General features: G+C 39.1%; 1 protein-coding gene across 1 annotated transcript in view; it reads left to right on the top strand.

The window, feature by feature from the left end:
- CPQ (carboxypeptidase Q) overlaps positions 1–21,048 on the top strand; it is a gene marked incomplete at its 3' end in the record, with an annotated part of 80,060 nt that overhangs the window by 8,773 nt on the left and 50,239 nt on the right. Inside the window, exon 2 of the mRNA XM_010164822.1 lies at positions 3,270–3,477. Coding sequence (XP_010163124.1) covers positions 3,270–3,477 — 208 coding nt within the window. The remainder of the gene's footprint in view (positions 1–3,269; positions 3,478–21,048) is intronic.

The raw sequence follows: 21,048 nt of genomic DNA, 5'->3' as shown, positions 1-21,048 counted from the left end.
GCCAAGAATCAGGCTTCTGATGTATGTTGCAGAGAGCTGATTTACAGGTGCTTTGAGATATAGATATATATTTATATAATTGGACTTTATGTAGCTAATAAAGAGTAACTGTAATCAGTCTTTGCCTTCATCCTGCCTGTGACAGATTTTAGACTTTGCTAATGCATATCATGCTGTTTATTTCAACTAGCAGTGTGATCATTAAATGTGGCATTTGCAACTGTTTAGATAGAAATGTACATTTCTATGTACAGAGGATTTTGTAATATATAATTTTGTTGGTAATTGAAAGTTGCGTGCTTCTTCTGACCATTAACACCCTTCCTATACCTTAATTCTCAGAAATAACAGGGTACAATTTCCTGTTTAATTTCCAAGTTTAATATGAGAAATGAGAGGAAACCCATAGTATAACATAGATTCTTTTGCTTACTGGCCCAGTGCAACAATATGTGTAATGTTTCACATGGTGAGAAAAATAAATAATCCTCAGTTTCATATTGTCAACAAAATATATCATGTTCATAATTCTGTCTTCTATGCCTCATGCCCTTTACTTAGCTAATTCGCCAAATGCTCCATATTCATCTCTTGGACTGCGTGGTTTATAATCTTTATATCTTGCTTAAGCAGGCACGCAATCTGGCTCCCTCCTTACATGGGTTTTCTGAAGGCTTCTGTTCAATAACGCACAGTCCAGTTCTGGATCAGATAATGACAGGAGTAAGAAAGAGATACAACAGCTTTTGACATGGCATGCAGAGCCATGAGGCACTGAATTGGTAGGAGATGCTAGGGGTAGAGGTCGGTTAATTTGCTTAAAGCTTCAGTAAGGGGAGGCATTTCCCATTTTGAAAGGAGTAACTCATTCCCTTTAAATTGATAAACTGTCGGGTTGTTTGTTTCATTTCTCCCTGTGCATAGGAGGTCTTAGGGTAGTTTGTGTCATGTGCGTCCCCATATTTATTTAAGATAACGATTGCTCTTGTCACTTCAGTAGATGGGACTGAAATGGTACAAAATGGGAGTAAAATGCAAATGTGATGTTGAATTAGTCAGAAGTTACACAAGAGTGAAGTTCTATTTTGTTATGGAAAGCACTGTGATTAATGCTTTATATATACCATGCTGCCATTAAGTTAAACTTGCAGAGAGAACCTTTGTTTTGTTTTGCCAAAGGATGGCTTTATTTAGCTTCTTTGGGAACATTAACAAGTAGAGATACTGGGCTGGAGTTTGCAGCTCTGCTTTCTTTTACTGAACTTTAATTCCCACAAAGCTCACTGTGTACAAACTCCTGATGCCCTAAGGAGGGCCATAAATATACTGCTCAATGATATTTATTAGGGATTATAGATAGTTGCTAGCTGTCTGTAGATTTCCTTAAAAGTCATCCAGAGTTGGTGTTAGTTCATTAATGCAGTAAAGTAATGCCAAGAACAGTTACACTTCTCGCTTCTCTTGATGAACAGGCACTAATACAACATGTACCCTTCCAGTGCCTGCTTCATGATCCAAGCGGAACACTGGGGAGAGCTAATATGAAATACGGATTGCAGTATCAACCTACTGAGACCATGACTTTTCTTGTGGAAAATGAAATTTTGCAGATACCTGGCTTTATTTCCAGTGGCATCGTTCCATACCCAGAATGATCCTGTCGCTGGGATGCTCCTTAGGTAGGCAACTGAGCCTGCAGTTCATTAGAAGCAGCTGGAGTCTGTTAGCATGCTCACCTACCTGCCAACAACAACTAGTAACATTTGAAGGTGATTCTCTGGTTTGGCTCTTTCTGTAAAGCTAAGAATCTGAATAGTTATTCAGTTAAAATTTTTACATCTCTCACACTAGGTCAGTTCTGTAGCTAAAACTCAGCAGCTTGTGCTATAGCAGTAGATGTCTCTTGCCCTCTTGTTAGTGCACTGTTAAGAAACTAATCTCTTTTGTGTAAAAAAATTTCTTCAAGGTTTTAAAGTATCCTGTAGTTTGATCTTAAAGAAGTCATGAGCCTGGATACACTAGTGCTGGGAGAGATGATCTTTCTATTTTTCTCTCGGTTCTTCTCATGTATTACAGTCTCAAATACAAGCCTTTGAAATCTTCTCCGAATAATTCTTATACCTCAAAGAAAAAAAATAAAGAAGAAAGAGTACTTTCAAACAAAACATTTCCTTCTTAAAAACATGATAGGTTGACTTCTTCAGCAAATCCTTGCTAGACATTTGTTATTAGTTTTAGTTTTCACTGGTGTGTTTTGTGCCTTTTAGGTGAAATACACAAGACCAAAATTTCAGGCATCCATTACTACTATATTTAGAACAAAAGTACCAGCCCATGTTGTTAGGCAGTTTCTACTTATCTCTGTAACCAATCAACAAAATTAGATTTTAAGTGTAGTGGTCATTTTAATGAATTATTTCTTAAATGCTGTGAAATATAGTTCCTCAATTAATGTTCTAAAAAGTTAGAAGGATTCTCTGGCTTTGGGTAAAGCTACTTATCTGCAAAATACAATGTTTTTTCGAGGAAGATAATATAGCCATTTAAAACTGTTCCAGCTATTAAAACCAAAATACTAGGTGGGATCTAACTTACTAGGTGTGAATAGTTCTACAGAAGTACCTGCCTGTGTTCTCTGTATCACAACTGGGAAAGATGGGTTCCTGGGGAAATTCCCAGAAGAAGTTCCAGTAGAACTGTGGTATTCTTCTGAATTAAATATGAAGATTTTTTTTTTATTTATAAGCATACTGCAAAATTTGTTGAAACTGCAGAGCTTTATTTTGATTTCATTTATGGATTAAATAAGTGTTTCCATCTAAAAATACATACTTTCAGTTGTCTTACGTTAACCTAAGTTGTTTAGCAACATATCAAAACAATTCAATGCAATGATTACTATCTTTTTTTTATTAATCCCATAGGCAGCTTTTGCAATTTTTTTTTTACTATAAATGATTGCAGTGAGGCACTAAAATGCATGCAAAGAACCAATTTCCGCCTCATGTGTCCTTCTTGCCCTTTAAGTTGTGTTTAATACCAACCTGACAGCATGGTTTACAGAACCATGTGTACTTGGTTCAGGGTGCTATTACAGCTATTTAGTACCAATCCCTGATGAAGCATTTTACATAGTCTTCCTTTTCCAGTAAGAAGTTAAACCTGATTTTCTGTCTTCTGCACAGTCCATGCTTTTCTGTCTGTTAAAAACTTGCTGTAGGAGATTTACAGGAAAGCAATGTTAAAGCCATTGTAATACTTTCTTTCAGGAATTACAGCTGAAGTCATAGTGGTAACCTCTTTTGATGAACTGCACAAAAGAGCTCAGGAGGCCAAGGGGAAGATTGTTGTCTACAATGAACCTTTCATCAATTATGGCGAAACCGCGCAATACAGATCACAGGGAGCAGTGGAAGCAGCTAAAGTTGGAGCTGTGGCATCCCTCATTAGATCCATTGCTTCCTTTTCTATTCACAGGTAAGCATTTTTCTCTTTTCTCCCTGTGAATCACATTTCAGCCTTTAGTTCACACGTAATTTCTGGGCAGGCATTTTTGTTCCCTATGACTTAAATGTTGCCAGTTATGAGTGGGTGTTTGGTTTTGAAATTGTTGGCTGCACAATAGTTCTTTTTCCCTGTGCTTTGTCATTCTTTCAAAATATTTTCATTTTTTGTTACCGATCCAAATTATGTATGATATCTGTTTTAAAGAACTTCCTGCATTCTCAAGGCTACCATAAATATTCTGAGATCAACCAAAATAAAATATTTTTGTCGACAACATGTACCATGTTGTCGTATCATGTCAGTAGTGATATGAACTGGTCTTTATGTATATTTGACTAGAATGTAAGTGTACAGTTTTTATTATATTTGTGGTTTTCTTAGCATGAGGCTGTCTTGTACTAGAAGGAGTAGTCTGCTTTGAACATAATTATTTTGAACACTTTAGCAGTAGGATTTGTAATTCTCACTCTGCTTTTTAAATAAGGTAGGTTGAAATAATGACTTCTTAAAAATGAAGTTTTTTTAGATGTCTTAGTATCTTACTTATTATATATAGTTTTACATTTCTGAAATGAGCATTTTAGTTTTCTGTAAGGTGCTGTATTTTTTAATATCATTTTCTTTTTGGACAATATATATTCAGAGCAGTACAGGCTATTTAGTTGCCCAGTGACTCTACCTTCAGAGGAGTCAGTGGTAGCTAACCTGACCCTTGAATGTGTGCCACAACATAAATGGGAACCATGTTCTGTTTGGGTAGTGTCATGGTTTCTTTTTGATCTATGTGCCTAGGTTTTCTTTCTACAGAAGTCCAGACTGGGAAGTAGGAGGAGTGCTATGGCTTTGGGTCTTGTTTGAGGCTGGGACTAGGAAGTGGCTAGGACAGGCACTTGGAAGCATGCTTGATTCCACTGTTTCAGACAAAACATGAGAGGTCACATCTTGGCAACATGAGAAGTGTGCAAGCATCACCATTTGTGATGGTTCAAAAAGTTTGAGAAACGCAGTAATGCCAGCTAACTGTATTGGATCATGTGCAGAGGACAGCTCTGCTGCCAGGGTAGTTGCTTGATAGCATTTTTATATGCTCCATATTCCTCTGCAGAAGCCAACATTACCTATTTAAAATACTTTCTCAAAAGTAAAGTACTTTGAATTCAGATAGCATCCAAACTATACCAGTGTATTTCTTGGTGCCCAACAAATGTAACAGTGTTTACAATATATTTTCTAATATCTATAAGTTTCAAATGAATTTAATAATAATGAACAGAGAGTAGAATATGTTTCAAAAGCAGCTTTATGAAAAATTATATGTTTTCAAAATAGTAATATTTGGTATCATCAAAGAATATTGCAATTTATAATATTTTGATTATCCAAAAACTGTAAGGTAATCTGAACATTGACCTATGCAGTCCTTATTTCTGGTGCCCTGCAGAGGTGTTTATTTGAAAGCTATTCATTGTATCTTCTGTTTGCCAGGCTATTTATGGAAGCACATTTTAACATGTAATGGAAAATTTAGAGATGAGGAACAGAGGTGGAACCTGAAGGTAGTAAAGCCTGTTTATTAGGTCTGGGTCCTGGCATTACAGCTATTTCATAGTTGAATGAAAGGAGAGGAGAAACAGATGCCAAATGCATGTTTGTTTAGAAGTATTGAATCCTTAACCGAGGCTGGGAGCTGAGGTGTCATTCCCAAAAGCAATTTCAAATTTAGATGCTGCCAGGAAGCATTTTTTCATGGAATGTACTTTCTGTCCTTTCTTTGTTTACCTTCACTTAGGGGTTTTTTGGGTGGGAGGAGGGATTGATTAGTTAACCTAGTTTTTCCTATGTTAAAGGAAGTATTCAGGTCCAGTCTGTCACTTCTGCAACTCTGTGATGCCTAGATCTCTTTGTCTTTTTTCTAACAGAAAACAGGTATTGCTGTAGGCAGGACAGATTTTCCTATCTCTGTGCCTTCTCCTATGTTTTCTCTTAATGACCAGCTTTATGTCTCCTTGTCCGTCCTACTGATGTGCTGTTGTGCTGGATGGACTCTGAACTGGATGGACTCTGCACTGGATGGACTGTGTGTTGGATGTGGTGCTTCTTGTCAGTCAGTGTCTGGGGCACTGTTTGTTCAGGTTGTTTGCCTTTTTGATTGACTGATGGGAAGTACTGCGTCGCTGCAGGGAGCAGCCTGTTAGAAGGGTGAGCGAAGAAAAATAAACCTTGAGGTTTAACAAGGCCAAGTGCTGGGTCCATCACTTGGGTCACAACAACCCCACGCAACGCTACAGGCTTGGGGAGGAGTGGCTGGAAAGCTGCCAGGCAGGAAAGGACCTGGGGGTGTTGGTTGACAGCCAGCTGAATATGAGCCAGCAGTGTGCCCAGGTGGCCAAGAAGGCCAATGGCATCCTGTCCTGTATCAGAAACGGTGCGGGCAGCAGGACCAGGGAAGTGATTGTGCCCCTGTACCCGGCACTGGTGAGGCCACACCTTCGAGTACTGTGTTCAGTTTTGGGCCCCTCACTACAAGAAGGACATTGAGATGCTGGAGCGTGTGCAAAGAAGGGCAACGAAGCTGGTGAAGGGCCCGGAGAACAAGTCTTACGAGGAGTGACTGAGGGAACTGGGATTGTTTAGTCTGGAGAAGAGGAGGCTGAGGGGAGACCTTATTGCTCTCTACAGCTACCTGAAAGGAGGCTGTAGTGAGGTGGGTGTTGGTCTCTTCTCCCAAATAACAAGTGATATGACAAGAGGGAACGACCTTAATTTGTACCAGAGGAGGTTTAGGTTGGCTATTAAGAAAAAATTCTTCACTGAAAGTGTTGTTAAATTCCCTGAAACATGCTGCCCAGGGAAGTGGTGGAGTCACCATCCCTGGAGGTATTTAAAAGATGTTTAGATGTGGTACTTGGGGACATGCTTTAGTGGTGAACTTGGCAATGCTAGCTTTACATTTGGACTAGGTGATCATAATAGTCTTTTCCAACCAAACTATTCTATGATTCTATAAAAAGCCAATAAAAGAATTCTAAATGTTGTGAAAGGAAGTCTTGCATACTTGCAATTTGTATACTGCTACTTTGTTGACCAGAACCTTTACTTCTTGGGCCTATATGTTTACATGTGCACCTATAAATTTAACCAATTTAACCAGTAACTGCTAATGGGATTGTGGCAATTTTCCAAAACATCTTGGAAACATCTGAGAAGAAAGTATCCTCCTTCTGATACTGTACTATCCCACTATTCTCAGGTGAATAAATGGTAGAATTTCACAATTTTCCCTTAACAGTATCAACTTTGGTGTGGTTTTTAATTTGGTTTTGGGTTGGTTGGTTTGGTTTTTGTTTCGTTTTTTGTTTTTTTTTAAAGACCTTTACTCCTTTGGGACAGGGCATCACTTATTGTTATTTGTTTATTCTATTTGCAGTAAATTAAGCTGGCTGGAACAATGGAAGCTACTTTGTAGCATGATTTCTAGATGATCTTGCAATGTGAATAATATTGATAGGTTAAAACTAGATACTTTGTAGTAGATTAACATTTTAGGCTTATTAGGGCTGGTTATTAAAACTTACTGACAAGACAGAATTGGTAAAGTGACAACATGGATTAAATCAGTGTTCTCTTGCTGTCAGCTTGGTTGCTGTTCCTTGTTTCAGAGGTGGCAAGCAGCTGGCACCTTATCAAGGGCACCAATTGTGAAGGGAACCTTTGAGCAGGGATGATGTGGGCAGCTTATTTTTCTTTAAGGTATGGTAGCATAGCTATGGAGTGAATGAAACTGCTTTGGGACTCAAGACCCGCCTGGACGCCTTCCTGTGTAATTTCATTTAGGTTCCTGCTCCGGCAGGGGGATTGGACTAGATGATCTTTTGAGGTCCCTTCCAATTCCCAACATTCTGTGATTCTGTGATTCTGTGATCCCAATTCTGAATGAGGGCAAGAAGGGATGAACTTTGATATACTCAGGAAAATTCATTGCTGTGTTTATATGAATGGTTCATGCCAACTCATCAGTGACAGTGAAGGACTTGGAAGGATTTGTTATTGACCTTCAAGGAGCAGGCTCATTTATTTAGGACAGAAATGGTAAGTGAATAGGAAATAAAATTAGCAACAGCATCTTCTTTGGCCTATGAAGAGATGACAGTAGTTACATCATTGATATTACTATGTTCCACGGCAGTTGTGTCTCATGGCCTTGTCCCCATGTTGTGTTAGAGTCCAATAGTTCTCTTGCTACTTTATAGATATTATGTAAGAGTGGACATTTTTACTTAGGAGAAAGTCACTGTAACAGATAGGTAATTTTTCCTGCCCTCCTCCCAAATGATGTGTTTATAACAGCCTTTTTCTCAGTAACAATTTCCTGAAGCACTGGCAATTTGGTGGTGGAAACATTTAAACAGAGATATTGGGAGTTCAGGGTAACAGAACTATTTTTAATGAACTTTCTCAAATAACACGTTATTGTAATCAGTCAACAGTATCTGTAGTATTTGGCTTTTTGGTGAAATCTGGACGTTGACTTTTTTTGCTTTAATAGCTTGACTGTGCTGTGATTAATGATCTTGTGCAAGTTAAAGTAATAATTATGTTTACTGTTGCATAAAATAAACTGATGAGTATTTCCCAGTTTGTAGGGGATATTTTTACAGCAAAAATTACTCAATTTACAAGGCATGGTTAAAAATGTGGTTATAATAAGCTAGCATAAGTCTGTTTTTTTGCTTCCTAGCTGTACCTTTTTAGAACATTTTATAGATAAAAGGTATCATTTAGCTACTGAAATGGTCCAGTATTTATCCTGTGGTGAATGTACTCTTATGAATCTAAAACTACTTCTGTTCCTCAAGAACCACAGATTAGATAAAATCGTAACACTGTGTCTTGTAATAATAACCCCTTTAAGGACTCTAGAAAGAAGCAAAATTGACTGTTTTTCAAGAACATAGAAAGAAAGTTAGTTCCTCAGAATTCTCAGAGATAAATGCCAAGAGCCCAGTTACTATTTTTTTAAACGCTGCAGAACAATCTCTCCAGTATATATGAAATCCAACCAGGAACATATTACAAGGCCAAAATAGACCAAGTAGTACTTTGACACAGTCTGGAGACTGTTAACAAAGACACGTACTTGGTCAGGTTCTTCTCTTTTTGGTCTGAATTCGGCATCTTATACTTATCTGAAATAAGTATAAGGAAATTTTCTTCACTTTCTCTCCCCTTCTTCAGGCTACAGGTGGCCAAGACACAAAGTCTGCTTGTGAAGCTCTAGTAACTCTAATCAAAAGCTGCGTCTGGGTGAAAGCTGAATTAATGAGTGGTACGGTGCAACTCAAGATTTATGGCAGAGGTGGCATAGATATCCTGAGTGGATGCATATGACACAGTTAAGTGCAGGCATGCCAGGGCAGGAATATCATTTCATGGAGTGCATATGAATTTGAAAACTGTTGCTTTTCCTTTATCTTAATTTCCCATTTTTCTAACCTCACTTGGCTTATTTTGTTCTACCATGTATAGTCATATGTACCTTTCTGTATATACATTGTACTCTCAAAGTGCATTTTCTTTTCACCTCCTGTTTTTCCTTATTCTTCATTGCTTTCTAAACAGTTCCTTCCCTTCCCTTGTGTTAGAACAAGAGGAGGGCCACGAGGATGATCCAAGGGCTGGAGTACCTCTCCTATGAAGACAGGCTGAGAGAGTTGGGGCTGTTCAGCCTGAAGAAGAGAAGGCTCTGGGGAGAACTTATAGCAGCCTTCCAGTACCTGAAGGGGGCCTACAAGAAAGCTGGGGAGGAACTTTTCATAAGGGCAGTTAATGACAAAACAAGGGGAAATGGCTTTAAGCTGGAAGAGGGGAGGTTTAGATTAGATATTAGGAAGAAATTCTTCACTGTGAGGGTGGTGAGACACTGGAACAGGTTGCCCAAGGAAGTTGTGGATGCCCCCTCCCTGGAAGTGTTTAAGGCCAGGCTGGATGAGGCTTTGAGCAACCTGATCTAGTGGAAGGTGTCCCTGCTGATGGCAGAGGGATTGGAACTAGATGATCTTAAAGGTCCCTTCAATCCAAACCATTCTATGATTCTCAATCTCCCTGGCAACGTATGTGAATTAGTTCAGCTCTCAGGTGCTAGCACAGTGACTTCTTACCACATCACGTCTTACTAGTGCTTTGTCTGCTGCCTTTGGTTCCAGATGTGAGGCTTGCCTGCTAAGGAGAGCTTCTAAAACTCCATGTCTAAGGAAAGTAAGAGCTTATTCGCATTAGTAGTGATAGAGACACTCCACTACTTCTGCTTATTCTGCCAAGTTTTCTGAAATCTGGGATGGTACAGCAGTTTTGGTAGGATTTATTTTGCCTTTTTTTTTTTTATATATAGCAAAGAGGTGCATCTGGCCTTTAAATCTTGTGTTTTATCTTTGAAATACTGTATTGTCTGGTTGTATCATGAGCCCTGAAGGCTCCTTTCCCTTCTCTTCTGCCTCTCTTTCCACAATGAATGCCAGTAGACTTAATTCTTTGCTACCGTCTTGGGAGTCTTTCTTCCTGTGACCCGTTTCGCTCTCCACAGAGGGGGATCAGTGCTGTGTCCACAGGGAATTGTATTTCAGCTGGTAAGCACTGGTTAGTACTTGCGTGTGAGTGTGAGAGCAATTCTCTGTTAATACGGGACTTGACATGACCTGAGCCCAGTCTGATTATGATCTGGTCAGGTCTCTGAGCTCTCCGTATTTACCTTTTTATTCCATTTCATGTGACAATGCTAAGCTGGTATCCGGAATTTTCCTTGTTTGCTTGTAATGCTATGTTCTTTGGACCTGGTGCATACTATTATGAGCAGTGTCACCATTCCTGTTTCCAGGGAGCTAACTCTTGTTGGAAGTAATGAAAATAAAGAGTTTTCCTAGATTATATGTGGATCTGATGCCTTCATTTATTTACTCGAGAAACTTTCTTTGCTCATTACCATGTTCTAGTGACAGAGTGCCTGTTCTTATTATTGCCTTTTTGTGTTTTTAAGTGTTTTATTTCCTCCCTAGCATATGAGTTTTATGCCCACAGGGTAAAGTGGTGAATGTGTGCATTGAAGAGTTGTTTTCTTTCAGTGGGGAGGAGAATGCAGTTGTGGTCAAGGTAGTTTAGAACTGAACTCTGAGGGAATTGGAAAAATGATCAACCTGATTCTCCCCTGCTTGATATTGTGTGTGCTTGCTTTTGACACTAAAGAATGGTTATAAAAATAGTTGTCTTCTGCATATGCAGCACCTTCTGTTTGCTTTGCAAAGGCTTGGGGAATGCATGAGGGATAAAGACAGGAGGAACCTGGGTGATACCTATAGAGATGTAACAGTAATGCCGTAGCATGAGTGAAGAAGTCAGGAAGCACCACTGATTATTTGTGAACACTTTTCACTTATGGGATTAGAATAGCGGCAGGAATTGCTCATAGGAAACATCTCAGTGAGAGACTGTCCTAAGGCAATATCGTCTTCTGTTCTACTAAGGGACCGGGAAACAAGGATGAATTGCGTGTTTGTGGTGTAACAGGAGGAAATAAGAGCATCTCATGTTTTATAAGTCTCTCATGAGCTCGTGGAAGATTCTAGTTATGTTTCATAGCACCATGCATGTTGTCTTGCTGTCCTTAGAGATATGAATTGGTGGTGTGCTATGGGATTTATTTTCTTGCCCTGCACTTAGGGGCTTTCCCTCCAGGATGTCTGTATATGTTGTTGACTGACAATTCATTAATTTTTACTTTGCTTCCTGTGTTCCCTGAAGGCCAAGATGCCAGACTGCATTCTGCAATGCGGTCTTTGTGCTCACTTTTGGGCAAATCCTAGCTGTCAGCAAGAGAACTTAGATGTCCTTAGAAGAAATGGAGCTTGTGCTTTAGGAGATGATTGTATTGTACTGTGGGTTCTTGCTATTTGAGCAGTGATTAAGAAGTCAGATTTCAGATAACCTCATAATATTGAGAATTCTGTAGATGTTGTTTCTTAAGTCTCAATCTCTCTTTGGCTTTTGCCAAACTTTTTGCCTCTTTTTGCTTTGAACTTCATAATTCTGTTTTTTTCCAGTAGACAGTGTTTGATGTGACATCTGAAACATCTGGGTAAGTTCAGACATCTGGCATATTTGTTTTCCTACAAATTCAGTAAAATGCTGATGCAACTAACAAGGGCTTTCTCTACCTCCTCCTAGTTTTGGCTACTCCAGGAATATGTTCATGTAATTGGGAAGAGTTTAGTCCATTTAGTGTCTAGTAATATAAGCAGTGTCCTATAACTTTGGTAGAGACAGGTAAAGGGCTGATAAAATCTTTGTCAATAGACTCTGTGCTGTGAGGAAAACAGTCCTTTTGAAATCACAGAATCACACAGAATCACAGAGTGGTAGGGGTTGGAAGGGACCTTTGAAGATCATCTAGTCCAACCTCCCTGCCAAAGCATGTACATCTAGAGCGGGTTGCACATGATGACATCCAGGCAGGTTTGGAATATGTTGAAGGAGACTCCACAGCCTCTCTGGGCATCCTGTTCCAGTGCTCTGTCACCCTCACAGTGAAATTTTTCTCATCTTCAGATGGAACTTCCTGTGTTCCAGTTTGTGCCCATTGCCCCTTGTCCTGTCACTGGCCACCACTGAAAAGAGTCTGGCCCCATCCTCTTGACACCCATCCTTAAGGTATTTAAAAGCATTGATAAGATCCCCTCTCAGTCTTCTCTTCTGCAGGCTAAACAGACGCAGGTCTTTCCTCGTGATAGATGCTTCAGTCCCCTAATCATCTTTGTAGCCCTCCACTGGACTCTCCTCAGTAGTTCCTTGCCTTTCTTGAACTGGGGAACCCAGAACTGGACACAGAACTCCAACTGTGGCCTCACTAGAGCATGGTAAAGAGGGAAGATAACTTGGCCGTCTTAATGCACCCCAGGATACCATTGGCCTTCTTGGCCATGAGGACACATTGTTGGCTCATGGTTAACTTGTCCACCAGGACTCCCAGGTCCTTCTCTGCAGGGCTGCTTTCCAGCAGGTCAACCCCCAACCTGTACTGGTGCCTGGGGTTATTCCTCCCCAGGTGGAGGACCCTACACTTGCTGTTGTTGAACTTCATCAGGTTCTTTTCTACCCAACTCTCCAGCCTGTCCAAGTCTTGCTGAATGGCAGCACAGCCTTCTGGTGTGTCAGACATTCCTCCCATTTTTGTATCATCAGCAAACTTGATGAGGGCATACTCTGTCCCTTCATCCAGGTCATTGATGAATATGTTGAACAACACTGGAGTCTTGTTCCCCAGTACTGAGCCCTGCGAAACATTGCTAGCTACAGGCACTTCCAACTAGGCTCTGCACTGCTGATCACAGCCCTCTGAGCTCTGCCATTCAGACAGTTCTCAAAAAAATCCTCACTTCCTCACCAATAGCTTCCCAAGGCAAACCTTTATTAACGTAGTATTCAAGGGTTTTTTTCTTCTCTTCTAGCCCACCCACCCTCCTAACATTACTGACTCATATATTTTCTTGGTGGCTAGATGGCCACCCATATCATGAATAACCTGTGTTAACTCTGGTCTTATTTGGTTACCATGAGCACTCACTGATTACATTTGGTAATATTCTGGAGTTCATAAGATTTAAAGGGATAGTTTCATTCTACCTTTGCATTACTAGTTCACATATATAAAGATGTTGAGTGTATAAAACTGCCAAGTCTTGGGTTTCTTGTGCTGATCTTTAAGGAGTTACAGCTGTGCTTACTGTGAGTTGAGCACCAGGATCTTTAGCAGTTTTCTGTGATTTCCTGTTTTGCCCTAATCAGCTGCAGCTTTCTTTGCTGCTGCCACCCCCTTCTGAGTCTGAGTTGCTGTGCCTACAAAAACTGTGTTAGCAAGTTCAGAACCATCTGATGTGATTGTAATGTCTTGATCCATCACTTGCAGGTTCTGTTTTAATGTTCTTGCAATATTCAATTTTCTTGATTACATTGACAACAAGTATCTCATTAGTATGTGGCAACCATAAATTTAGAGGATTGAAGGAAAACCTGACAACAAAAATACAGATAAAGATTACAGAGAGGGATCCGAGTAATACAATGCCAATTAACTGTTTTCACAAGAGATGTATTTATTTTCAGTTGCTGATAAGATCTGAGAAGTATGTGGACTGTCATTTAATTTATCTGTAATTCTCTGTGTTTTTTCTGTGTAAGTGCAAAACTGAGGACTTTATCTGGAATGTTCATCTCCAGAGCACATGAGCACATGGTTCTGGACAACTGGAAGAGATTAAATAGCACTAGAATGATTGTTCCAGAATGGTACAGAATTGGTGTTTGGGGAATCCTAGCCTAATGTTGCCCCTATTTCATTTAAAAAAAAAAAAAAAAAAAAAAAGAGAGTAAAGGCTCTGTTTCTTGATGTATTATGGGATTAACTCAATTAATTTCAAGTTACACAGCCGCCTCACTTTTTGATTTTAGTCCAGCTGATGCTGAAACAGCTTATACAGAGGGCTGCTGTATAGATTTGTGTGCCTATCCAATTTTATTATTTTAATGTCTTATAATTGGTTTTCCAGTTTGTACTTCCCTCTGAGTATTGTTTCTACTTCCTATATTACTCAAGATACTTTTTCAGAATCTATTTGGTATTGTTCTTAATCTGATGATGTTACTAAAAATTATGTACAAATAACAAAAGAGTTTTAGCATGTATATATTAAAGTTTTATTTATGAAACATGTTATATCTGCTGTAAAACTCCTGAAGTATTCTTTTCAAGGTTTACTGCTGATTTCCAAATGGGAGCATGGGTTTATATAGGGTCTCTGGCTGGATTTGTGTGCCTTGGAATCTGTATCTTGCTTGCAACAAAATGTTTTATTTTAATATGTAGCCTTTTACTTATGTTATGTAAAACAAACAGGCAGACAAATACAGGTGCCATTTGAAAAATATACTTAATGCGCTAGTCAACTGTTAATACCCACAACCTCTCTGGTTTATGTCTCAGGCATGCAGAGGATTTGGAAATGCTCATTCCTCATTTTGTTTTGCCTTGTTTGCTTAAAAAATGTGAGCAAACATGTATAGTTTGCTCAAATATAGTATGATTTCTCTTTACAAGAATGTTCGCATTGTTTTTCAGGGGTTAGGGGGCCTCTCATTTTTGATAGTTCTTCCACTTCCCACAGTCTTGCTTGCGGCTTGTCCATATGGCAGGGTATTTCTGTGTTATTTCATTAAATGTTGTCTTCACATAGGATGGCCTCACCCTGCTGTGTTAGCTCTACTATGATGTATGTCAGGCATTTAAGTATGATGAGCTAGACCTGTTTGTATGATAAAACCCCTTACTCATGGCACACAGATTTTGACTCGTTTTTACGAAGTCAGAGCCAATTATTCCACAGTTGTTTAGAATTGTTTTCTAAATGTAGCCTGATGTTAATGGCCAGCAGTAATAATGGCCTCTTCCCTGTAGAATTAATGTCTTGTGCCTTGTAAGTGTAGCCATTTCACTTTAGTCCTTTTCTCCAGCTTTGTTTTCCCCTTCAAATCCAATCAGTCACCTGAGCCTTTCTCTTATCATGTCCATCTTGTTGCATCAAATACTAATTCTTTGGTCTTGCCTGCAGGGTAGGGCTAAATGGTAAAAATCCTTCTCCATCTGGTTTATTAAATGAGAGATGCCAAGTCCTGTCTCTGCTCTGCCAGTGATGCCAGCTTTGATTACTTGCCTGTTGTCCTCTCCTTCAGGCACCTTTTACTTCCCTTTTGTTTCTATATTTAGGAGGATGGTGCAAAGCTAAAGCCATAACTTTGTTCTCTTCCAACTTTCCTTTTAAAATCTGACCTTTGGTTTGGTATTTATAGATCATTTCCATATGTCGTTAGCTGGGTAGGTAATTAGGGTCTGTGACTTCTGCTAAACTGTTTTACCATTACCTTGCTTTCCTAGTCACTTGCCACAGTACTTCTGCATTGTCTGTCTAATCTGAATATTGCAAATACTCTTTGAAACCGAGAGTGGTCATCTTTGATATGTTTCTGTTCATTGTTATTAAGCAGGGTTGAGCTTTGACTGCAATTCCTGGATTTTTAATCTACAGTGATCACAGAAGAAGAACATGTATTCTAAGAATAAGGAACAGAAAGAAGCTGCGTAGTTTCCGAGTTACTTATTTCTATTTGGATTTCATCACATTAGTTTGCTGGTGACTACAAGATATATCTCTTCAAGAGATATTGAAACTATTGTACCATTTAGCTCTGGAAAATCCAGATTGATTCTAGACATTTGTGCACAAGACAACAAAAGATACTTTTGTCAGATGAGGGAGAATAATAAAGTGAATTAACTAAAACCAGGGATTCTGAAGTTCCATTCATCACTCTGCCTTGTGCCCTGTGGGATCTTGAGTAGCTCACAGTAATTTTTTCCCTGTTTACAAGCAGTGTTAATATTTTTGGAATGTTAATTTAGTGTAACTTTTATACATAGTTTGCTATAAAGAAGACAACATTAAAAGTTGACTCTTCTAAACTGTGAATAGGTAGTCAGTAGTAGATTCTGCAATAATTTGCCTGTGCCAAAAACAAGTAATGATTATATTATTACATAACAGTTGGTAGCTACTGCTGATAAATGTAACCATGGGGGTTTATTATGAAATAAAATGTAGTTTGTTTGATTGTTAATTTCTGCTAGATTGAGATTTCAGGTTGAGATCTGTGGGAAGGCTCTGGCAGGAGGTGAATGACAGAGAATACAGGTCTTGGAATATTGTATTTTCAATGTAAATATTTAAAAAGTTAGTTGACTGTAGCTCAAAGGATTTGGATTTTGAGTTCAGTAGGAACTCACCATGATAGAGGAGAAGCCCCTGGAAAGAGCATGAAGGAGATGAAATTTCATAGAAGTACAAGGCTTTTTCTTAATAACAACTCTATCATCAAGAACAACACAAACATTAGAAATCAGGTCCTAGGATTCAAATGTGATTTTGCCAAGTCTGAGATTTGGAAAGAGAGAGCTCACAGGTGGGATGTAAGGGAGGTTTTAGCTGTTCTTCTATAATGCGTGTATTTTTTGCACCTTTTCAGGCAGTAGACTGCGATCCTTCTTTGAGGAGGATCTGTGTCTCCCTCTAAGTCTCTCTCCCTGCAGTCTCCAAAAAAGGAAACAACTTTCAGGGCTCCCAGTTTCAGCCTCTGAGAAGGTTACAGTTGCTGCTGGGAAGGCATCAGAGAGCCGTAGAGAATGTGAAGGGACCAGGCAGCTTGAGTACATGCTCTGTATCTCTAGGAAGGGTGTTAGAGGAGTCTAAGTTTGTGCTCAAGCCCAAAGAGCTTAAGCGGGGGATTCAACACTGTCCAGATGCAGCCAGCACCTGGGGTCCAGAATCCTGTGCTGCTGGGTTCATCTGAGAAACCATTCAAGGTTGTAACTCCACAAAACTGTGTGGTTTTTTTCCTCTTCCTTTACTTAGTTTATAATGCTGACAATCTAGGAAAACAGAAATGGTGTGCTGCAGTGTCTGAGAGAATTCTAACATTCCAGTGTTGCCAGAAATGCTAAGTGAATAGGCATACCCATGAGAAAACTTAGCAGAGCTACTTGGAATAATAAGTGCAGCTGCAGTTTATGATTTTAGAAATGTAAATATTTTTCAGTGCCTAAAATTAGGTTTCAGTCATGTAAAACTTTGTATGGTACTTCTCAGTGACAATCAGTGATGGATTCCTTTAACCCTTTCCCGTATAGAGCAGTACCTATTATTCCTCAGATATTTCAATGTTACTTAGTGGAATGACTTAAGATAGTGAAAAGATGGCAGAATCCAGGCAAGTGTGAAAAGATGACAAGTAATTGGAGAACACCTTTGTAAAGCATCAGATTCCCAGGTAATGCTTGTCCATAGAAGTTTCCTGAGAAAGGAAAGGAGAATGCCATTTGTTCCACTGAGGCTTTCCCTCACGAGGTGTCTAAATTGAAACAATTAGTGTAATTGATCATAGTTTTAATACAAAATTTTTTAAAAAGAACAATTTTAAATCCTTAGCTCAGTGTCAGCTCATCATGTGATGCTCTTGGTGGTATATGTGTGTAAACAGATGTATGGAAAGAGGATGTTCTTGCTCTTGAGTCGATCTAGCTGATTAAAGGAAATGTAATGGGATTTCAAAGCACTCAGGTGAGTTTGGTGTGCTTGGGTAACTGCTGGATATTAGAGAAAGTACCTGTGAGGCTTGAAGGGGTTTTCAGTCCGAGTATGTTTGTGGCTGAGAAATTCTAACCACAAATACACTTTTTTTTTTCCACCTCCACCTGCGTTTTGCAGAAAGACGTTACAGGGTTAGCAAGGAGTGGAGCTTGAGCTGGACAGCCTGGCTGTCAGGATTTCAGAAGGATGCTCCTAGATGGGTCCATCACAAATCCCAAATTTCCAAGGAAGATACTTTATCAGCAGTTTTGCAGCCAGGCCACTCAGCAGTTTCATAGCTCTGGCAGCAAGACTTGATACTATGTGATTTACTGTTTAAACCACAGTTAAGTGGTTAAGTCATGGATCAGGCACTGTACTGTTACACCAGGAGTTAGTGCTGGTGTTAGTCACTGCATGGTTTACATCACGAGATTCACCTGCAGGCCAGTGAACCTTTATCTTCATGTAGAGGAAACTATTAAAAGCCCATTTTGGGAGCTAGGTGTACAAAGGCTTTGGAAGCTGCAAGTGATCTTTGGGCTGCACTTACATAACAACTGCTTTAAACTATGCAATAAATAATCATGAACTGCACACTTTCAGTGTTGTTCTGTAGAATTCAGTATCTGTTTATAGACAAACTAGATTTGAAACAAGTACTATTTCCAGTGAATGATTTAAGTAACTCCACTATGCTTACACAAAAATGTTGTACAGAGTATTTTACAGAAACAAATTTTCACTTGACAGCTGCAAGATAAATCAGCCTGTGCATATTAGCTTGTAAAACACATTTCTTCTCCTAAAATTATATGATACACTTCTTTCTGAGTAGATACAGTTTTTAACAGGTTTTCTATTTATATCATTCATGAAGTTATATATGTGGTCTCAATGTTAACTTTAATCATTAACGATCAGTACGGTAATTTTCTTCCATAGTGTTCTTCAGGGGGGAAGAATCATTCCTAGTTAGCATTTGAACACTGGGAAGAAAATTCACACTTTTTATTCTGTTACTGACTTGCAATGTTGCACTAGGTGGGTTCAGTGGTTTCATACCTTGAGCTCTAAGGCTGTGGTGTGTGCGCAGTTCTATGAATGCAGGTGACTTGCTGCATGGCCTTCCTGGTGGAGGCTGTCTGAGCAGAAAAATGACACCCAGGACAGGCGGGTGAGGAGGAAGCAGTGAAGCCCATGGTCCCCCCTGATGACCCTCTTGTCTTTGAGCTACCAGAGAGCTTGGAGAGCTGCAGCATTCCCATGGCTGTCACTTTTCAGGTAGTCTGGAATCTAGTCCCTAAATCAAGTTCACCACCTCCACCACCACAATTCATTTTACTGTCTGTGTGCCTGTATCTCTTGGTTACAGTCCAAAAGTATTTATGTAATTTAATTTATGTACAGACCGTGAAACTGATGATCATTATTGTACATTACAACAAAAGCCTCTAGGCTGCTACCTTTTTTCCAACAGAATTTTCCTCAGCAACATGGATCAACTAATGAAAAGGAAAGAAAATTGTATTGTTTCAGACAGTTTTTCTTCCAGCAGATACTCTCCTAGGCAGTCTTTATTAGATATTAAAGACATCCATAAAATGTAAGAGTGGGACTGAGATTAATCTTTTCTCTCCCCTTCAGCAGATGATGAAGAAATCAGCATATCTCCAGGATTAAATAGGAAGAGCACAAACCTTCAAACAATAATTAAAATAGTATGTGTATATAGTTATGTACTGAAGAGCACAACAAGCTTGGTATCTAAAACAAAACAATGAGAAAGTGTTGCCATTTGACAGCAATTTCTCTTTTCATTTTGGGGAAGGGAAATGACTTGAATTTTCAAGACTTAACTATTTCTTGGGGAAAACCCTACATTAATATCCTCATGGCAGCTGCTGTGTACTGGGTATTCTTCCTGCATGCTCCGAAAGAAACCAGCAGTACAGGAAGATCCCCAGAACCAATTCAATCATTCTCCTAATCATGGTTTGCAGTGGAAAGGTTTTTTTTTCCCCAGTCTGACACTCTTCATTTCCCAGGCACAACACTAATTGCCAGGAAAGGAGCTGTTCAGAGGAAATATGTACCTATTGGGACATTTTGTGTTTCATCTGATGTACACTATGAAGCTTTTGGGAGAGTCTGCCACAGTCAACAAATGCAGCTGGAGAAAGAATGCTCACGCTTGGCATGACATTTTGCTGTGCTACTCAATACTTAGTCCTAGTTCACAGGAGTTATTCTAATGTTATAATAAACCTTAGAAATATTTTCTGTTGCTAAAAGGAACTTTTTCAGTTTACAGTGGATTTCAAGTCTGAGACTGAAAAATTCAGGGTGTATCTGTAACTTTGGAGCAGCAGGCAAGAGTTTTCTGAGTTTTGAAAATAAGAACATACCATTTTATTGGAGAATGAGTTTATTAAATCAGTGTAATACACTATTAGATAAAGCATCCTTATCACTTAAGCATTTAGATTGCATTTTACATTGCATGATTGTTGTTGTATAATATGTGAACTAGACAGGCAAATGTAGTGATCAGGTGATGTTAAAATAGTTCCTTTCATGTGGCACTACTAAAATCTCTCACTTGAGGGGGAAAAGAAAGTGGTACCCCCTCTCAGTTATTTTTACTAACATACTTTTTATTCTCTTGACCTGAATTTTTTTTTTTTTACTTGAACAGTGAAAGTGTTGGATTGTTTAACAGAACATCAAAAAGGAGTTTAATATTCTACAGAAATTAGATCTGTGGGAGTAAAAGAAGCATTTATGTAGTGAAGATCTTTCAGTCAGAATTTCAGTTTTCTTCACAAAATATAAGGTCTCACCAAGACAAGTGTCTTGCAGTGGCTTTTGGTTTGCTCACTGCTTGAGACTGAATCCAGTCAGGTCCTTTGCTCTTTCTTCTCATATCCTGTCAGTTTTTAAAGCCTTTCCCCCCCCCCCTTCTATTGAAGTTAATGGAAGATTTGACACTGATTTTCAGTGGAAACAGGGTTATACTCACAAACAGCAGGAAAGATTACTAGATTTCTCCATTTCCTCTCTTCTATTTCACTTCTGGGATTTACTTCCTTGCTATCTATGGTGATAATACCCAAGTTATTCTACTGTCTAGTTTTTTACTTTTAAAAGCTCTCCCCTTCTATCCATCTGTATAGTTGCCTTTGGTGCTAAGATACTGTTCTCCTGCTGTCTTCAGAGACTTGTTTCCCCTGTGTCATTCCTATTCCTACCCTGTGAGGTTTTTCTAGACTGGCCTTGTATTCCTGTCGACCCTTAAACCTTACTTTTTCCTCTTTAAAAA

This window comes from Antrostomus carolinensis, unplaced genomic scaffold, assembly GCF_000700745.2.
Source record: "Antrostomus carolinensis isolate BGI_N321 unplaced genomic scaffold, ASM70074v2 scaffold583, whole genome shotgun sequence".
Taxonomy (NCBI): Eukaryota; Metazoa; Chordata; class Aves; order Caprimulgiformes; family Caprimulgidae; genus Antrostomus; species Antrostomus carolinensis.
Note: the sequence above shows the minus strand (reverse complement) of the source record. Positions and strands in the feature narration are given on the sequence as shown.